We start from the raw sequence: 6,926 nt of genomic DNA on the forward strand, positions 1-6,926 counted from the left end.
ATATTTATTTTATAAATATATCTGTATTCATACGTTATAGATTTATGGACACCAGGCCCATTCGGAGCACGTGCGCGCCGCGTCGCGTTCTATTGATCCGCGCCGACCGGTTTCACGACGATGAATGAAAATATCATCTGTGGATGAGGCTTTGTTGAACATATTTCCACCATTTGAATAAAATGAGATTTAAAGCTGTACTACTAACTTAAAGCATACATTTTAGGTAATTAGGTGAGAACATCAACATAAAAGTGACGAAAAAGTGAAGAAAATTAATATTTTTATGATATTTACCTTAATATATTATTATTTAAATATGTTTTCTAAAATACTTCGTCTAGGTATTACAATTTCAATTCGGTCTATCTTAAAACTTCGTGTAACGCTAATTATGAAAAAACATGTTTTTCTTTCCGAATTAAACTATTTGTATTCTATGATTTTAAAACGTAGACAGTTAATTTGAATTTGAGTTAATAAGTTTATTTATCTTAAATTTTTGATACCACCTAATCTATGATACTTTATGACACAAGAAGTATGTAATACCTATACAAGACTGTACAAAAAAGTCCTTTATCAGACGGTTAAAAATTAAATTGTATTGAAAAATTCGCTTGCTGTAGTTCCCATAGTTACAATAAACCTTATCAATAAAACGCAATACTTCGTAGATCCGTAACGGATATGTGCGCTCACACTCATTTGAACAGCACCGGTTAATACCGACGTGACTCAAACGTTTGTACGCAAATAACTCGGAACATCGCAAACAGGCTGATGACACTTGTATGTAACAAAGTGTAAGCTGTCCTCTTGTCAGTGATGCAAATTGCTTTATCTGTGGAACGAGTCCTACTTTATGACTAAATTAATCATGACAGAGAAACAACTATAGCAAGAATCCTATTGGGTTTAGAATCTTGTATCCAGATACATAAACTATCTTAAAAATAATGTTAGTCAATGTTCCGATCGGGATCAATGGGTACATTTTATTTATACATTTATACTTTGAACGCCATAATAGACGCTATATGCACAAGTTATATTTAGTTTTCTCGGCCGAGCCCGAGTAGTAGTACGCTTGTAAAATAGGTTTCAAAAAATGCAAAATAGGTATTTAAGTTCACTTCAAATCCTCAATACAAATATCGCATTCATTTATTTGTAGTGATAATTACTTTACAGATGTTTACTTAAAACTTTCATATTATATCGTACTATTCCTCCTTTGAAAATACAATATCAAAATATCAAAAAAGATTAGTACGCTGTATTTTATTTAAAAACACACAACGATGCGGGTTGCTTCTAGTATTCATAAATCGATCTGTCTGCATGTTGTTTGACCGTGTGTCCCTTTCTACACTATTTACACCTTCATTGAAGTTAAAATATTTAATTTAATATAAATGTTGAAAAATTAAATGAATTAAAAATTGAATATTCGTAACTTATTACCATACTTTATTCAGTTTCTTCAATGTAAACAAAAGTCATATGCTATTTTAAATGAGTTTATAGAATTGTTCAATTGCCTTCCTAGTTCAATATTAGTTGTCGCCCAAAACCAAATGGTCTATCCATCTAGTCCTTTTCATGTAACAAAGACGAAGATTTATTTGCTTGAATATAAAGACTAGAACGGATTTCTTGCTGTAGACTGCCTGTTGGTAATGAACTTCAAGACGTACCTAATTATTTTCAGAAGAGATACTTTATACATGTGATTTATCTAGTTTTTAACCGAGTTCAAAAAAGGAGGAGGTTCTCAATACGACTTTTTTATTGTGTTAAACTTCATAACTTTTAACTGGTTGTACTATTTGTATTTTTATTTTTGAAAGCAAGTGTTTTTGCCGTGTGGTTCTGTTTAAATTTAATTGAGATCTTATCAGTACTTTTTGAGTTATCCCTAATAATTATATAAATATACGACAACGACGAAAACAAACGAAATATACGCAAACGAAATATACGCAAACGAAATAGGTTTTATTTCGTTTGCGTGCAAACAAAATTATTTTCATTACAAGCTAGATTACCTAAAATTGGGTTGTAATATATTAATATTAACTAAATTAATTTACATTAATTGTATTTGTTCAAACACCTTTAATTTCGCAAGGGTTCTTAGATCTTACGGTTGACGACGCATTAGCAACGAATGCTTTGACATTCATTGAACGGTACTGTTTGTTTTCCTACGGTCTTCCTGCTGGTTTGTTTTGTAATCTTTGCAAAAGAATTTCGCAATGTTCCTAAGTAGTTTAATTGATTAAAAACACTCTTCACACATAATCTTTGTTTACTAAGAAATGTATAATGACAGATTTTGATATTGTTATAGTTTTTTATAGCGTATACCTAATTAATAATAACTAAACTTTATTGGCGTTTTCACATTTTTATCTTGTATTTTTTTTATACAACTATGTGGGCAAACAAGCATACGGCGGCTCACCTGATGGTAAGCGATTACTGCAGCAGCTATTACTTATAAAAGTACTTACGCCTGCAACACCAGAAGCATCGCATGCGCGGGACTAACAGCATAACGTGCTTTCCGAGGCACGATGGGGAGAACCAAAAGGACAGACATCCAAACCGAAAAGAAATATTTATACAAATACGAATATCCATCTATAAACCGCTTGTGTTTTGGAGCGTACAACACATATACACACGCATTGTCAGTCATAAAAATATTCAGGATTTTTTTAAATTGTAATATGTCAAAGAAATATTAAGTGAAAGAAATATTAACGGCCGTTAATGTTTTCATAAATTTTATTCTTTCATAAAAGGCATAATAATTTTGTGGCCTCATTTCAAAATGTTATGATTAACGCTTTGTGTAAACTGAATATAAAATTATTTTGATTACGGAAGTCGACATTGCGATGAAGGCTTCCTTTCATCTCTATCTTAATTTTCAGCTTACTGAATATTCATTGATCGTTAAATAAACAATAACACAGAATATCTTATTTAACCTAGTTATAATTACGACTCGTTCATCCGCCTTATATATTATACATAGACTAAGATACATAGAATAAGTACATAGAATAAGATACATAAAATAATTCATAGAATAAGCAAGAGACGCAAACTCGGCGTCTGGTCGCCCCCCCCCCTGACATCCGCTGGGCCCAAGACTGTAGTAGTTAAGTAGAGATATTAAAACCTCCAAATCGGTTACATGTCTTTCATTTTTTTTAATTTAAATTAAGATAGGTAATAATTAATAAGTAATTAATATAAATAGTTTTCAAAACGCTCCGAAACCAAAAATACCTACTACTTCACTTCTAATATAGCAAATTTAAAGTTTGTTTATAGCTTTTATTCTTTGAACGTACTAATCAGAGAATCTATGAATAGATAGGATTTTAGACACTTATCTTTCACTTGATAGACTACTCCCTAAAGTAGGTTATAGGCTATAATATATGACGTACTAATATAATAAAAATGAAGCAGAAATTGGAATAAAATGGACATAATAAATAAAATAAATGCTAGTAATTATTTTATTGAACACGCACCTTTAATTAATTATGCTTTGTTTTGTGCGATAATAATTTTACGAATGAGTGTCACGTTTGATTACGAAGGGTTATTGGGGTTGAAATATTCGTTTGTTCCACTTACACTTGTGTTATGTGATTACATTGAACCGTCAAATATTTAGTTATATTTATGTACTAAAGTGACATAAAATACCCTTTATATTGTAAATAAAATTTTGACGTTAGTTTATTGCGGTTAATGTTAGCTAACATACAAAGTTGAATAATCAACCGCGAAAAAGTGCACTACTATTTTAAGTTAGTGAAAATAAGCATATAATTAAATATTTTAAGATCCTCTATGTATTCTTTAGGGTTTTCCGAATTTCGTCAAAAATCTTTTTTTTTTATAAAAATTTCTAGTAATAACTATTAATTGTTATCGGGACAGTAATTTTATGTGATTGTTGGAAGAATGTTTATATTTAAATAGTTATGAACCTGTACACCGGCATCGTTGGAAAGATAACTCAACTAGGGTTACTGGTACTGGAATCATCGAAAGTACATTAATAATTTATTTATTTTTAACTTTGTTACATAACTATACGTACTTTGTTACATAACTATACTACACGTAAACGTACGTGTACGTGACACGTACGTAACAGGTGGAAAAGGCAGACTTAAAATCAAACGGCCTTATCTACTAGAAGACATAAGTAACTATATTTGATGGATATTGAAAATTGGATCATACTGAACTATATATGATTTTCCAAAAAAAAACAAAGTATTCCAAATCTTTATATTTTGGTTATAATGAAGCAAAAAGTCTAAGAAAGCTTAATACTTATCAAATGTAGGAACTAAAATAATATCAATAGCGTAGTGCTCGAGTAGGTTTCCAACAGGTGGACAACCCTGCAAGAAACGTTAACTTCATTGAATAAGGAGTCAATTATTTGCTCTATGGCACTAATGTATTTACACTGATTTCTAAGTTTACTTATACCTTTTTTGGTCAGGACCCACCCAATTTGATAAATTCATTATCTGCTACACCTTTGTCTTTAAAGTATGAGTTCATTCGAGAATTGCATGCAAAGACGTCATCATTGCTGCATAGATTTAGAAAAAAAATATTTATCATGTAATAATTTTTTCAATCATGATTACGTCTTGTATTTTCTCACTCCTTATACTGTTTATTGTTTCAATTTTTGCTACGAAAAATGTTGAAGGGTAAGTAACGATGTTTCCTGAACAATATTGACGTGGAAATTGTTTACAATCTTTAATTTCATTTTAAAAGTAGTTTTTTAATATCGTTTTGTTTTTCCAGATCTCAGCCTGTATTACAGAAAACGGTAGAAAGTTTATTCACAGACAGATCTGATGTCACGTACCCTGGAACGTGTAAAGTACTTGTGTCTTCAAAGAGACAGACAAAAATATGCAAGCGGGAACCAGGTATTTCGAGAATTCTAGTCACTGCCAAGCAACAAGCCATTGCGGCTTGTGAAGAAGCGTTTCAATACGATAGATGGAATTGTTCCTTAATCTACAATTATAAAGCTAAGAGGAGTATATTCAAGAAAATTTACAGAGAAACGGCGTTTATATATGCGCTTGTAGCTGCGTCAATCACTCATGCTGTAGCTAGAGGATGCTCTTCGGGAGAGCTCGACAGGTGTTCCTGTTTAGGAAGCTTTCAAAACGAAACGAATTTAAGAGGCGGATGTGGAGACGACTTCAAATATGGTAAAAGATTTACAAAGAATTTTCTCGAGTGGAAGCAAGCCGGTAATGATCAAATTGCTGAAATATTGAAACAAGACGTGAATATTGGAATAGACGCTGTCGGTGAACAGCTAAAGGAAGTTTGTAAATGTCACGGTTTCTCAGGATCGTGTACAACTAAGACATGTTGGAAGCGATTGGGACCTTTCAATTCAGCTATGGGTTTGTTGAAGAAATACTATCACCACGCGATTAAGAAAAAGCTCATCAACTATACAACGAAAAGAGCAATAACTCCAAAAGTTAGACGGAAGATGGAGATTGATAAGAAAAAATTGGTTTATCTGCAGAGAACGCCAAATCTGTGTGTCAGTACTAAAGGACGGATTTGCAAGGATAGGCAAAATTGTGCCACCTTGTGTTGTGGACGTGGTTTCATCATAGGGAAGAAGTCTGTGAGCTCTCGGTGTAGGTGTAAAATGGTGGATTGTTGCCTTGTTAAATGTGACACTTGTGTTGAAGAAGTAGAATCTTATACTTGCAAGTAAACGTGTGATTGTTATTATTTTGTAAAATCATGCTGAGAAACGTTTATCAACAAACAGGTGATTAGCTGTGATATAAGATAGGCAAATTGTAGATAGTTTCAAATTTTCTGGAGGGTACAATCTAAATTCCAGGTGGCGAAGACTTAATATTTAAAATCAATATTGTATCAAAATCGAATAAAGTTTTGTGGCGTAAGGAAGTTTTTTGAGTGTCAGTCTCCGTTTCTCATTACAATAATCTTACTATTTCGCGTTGTTTAGACTTTCTAACCAATTAAAGTGATCATTGTTGGCGAAATTTTTCAATTGTTAAATAAATTTATTTTTATAAAAGAAATTTTAATATATCGAATGATCTTAATTCAATACTTGTGCAATTAAATAATACGTTTGAAATATCTGGTTTCTTTTTAATTTTATCAGTTTCTTCCCTTTTTTACTTATAGTAGCACCTTTTAGATTAAAGAGCGAAAGACTTTATCCTAGCTTTAAAGAAAGGGCCATGACAACAAATCAAATGCAAAAAAAATTACACCCATAAGTTTTATGGTGCTCTGTTAATTTTTTTTCTATGTTATATTTAATTTTTATCTTGATTTATCTCTTTAATTATTATACTACGACTAATAAAACCTCAACACCCGTGTACGCATTCAGTCTGTAACATCCCACTGCTGGGCTTAGGCTCCATTCTCCATTTAGGACAAGGGTTGGAGCTTAATCCACCACGGTGCCCCACTGCGGATTGACGGATATGTTTCCTACTATGAGTAACTATCTTTATTAGGTATTTATGATAACAACCGGGACCGACGGCTTAACGTACTCTCCACGGAGGCACGGTGGGGAAACCCACAAGGACAGACATCAAAACCGGAAAAAAATATTTGTACAAATACAAAAATACCCGTGTACAAACGTAATTATATATTTCTTGATTATAATTTTTTTTTTTCGTACCTAGTAGTGTATTTCCAACCTTTAAACACCGATATATCAAAATACCCTGTTTAAGTTTTCATTTGCAATGAAAATAAACCAAAAGAATTCAAAAACACTTTTTTGGCAATAAGTGTTTAAAATAGGCTATTATGAAAAATATAGGTAGATTTTT

At 31.9% G+C, this 6,926-nt stretch overlaps 1 protein-coding gene across 1 annotated transcript; it reads left to right on the plus strand.

Moving 5' to 3' along the window:
- Positions 1–4,692: 4,692 nt before the first annotated feature.
- Positions 4,693–5,812, plus strand: LOC123669133 (protein Wnt-4). The gene is made up of 2 exons (XM_045602769.1): positions 4,693–4,766; positions 4,867–5,812. The coding sequence occupies exons 1-2, from the start codon at positions 4,693–4,695 to the stop codon at positions 5,810–5,812; spliced, it is 1,020 nt and encodes a 339-aa protein (XP_045458725.1).
- The last annotated feature ends 1,114 nt before the right edge of the window (positions 5,813–6,926 follow it).

Source organism: Melitaea cinxia, chromosome 3 (assembly GCF_905220565.1).
Source record: "Melitaea cinxia chromosome 3, ilMelCinx1.1, whole genome shotgun sequence".
Lineage (NCBI taxonomy): Eukaryota > Metazoa > Arthropoda > Insecta > Lepidoptera > Nymphalidae > Melitaea > Melitaea cinxia.

Coding starts and splice junctions, on each gene's coding strand:
- LOC123669133 (XM_045602769.1), top strand. CDS start 4,693: ATGATTACGTCTTGTATTTTCTCACTCCTTATACTGTTTATTGTTTCA. Junction 4,767..4,866: donor GCTACGAAAAATGTTGAAGG/GTAAGTAACGAT, acceptor TTGTTTTTCCAG/ATCTCAGCCTGTATTACAGA.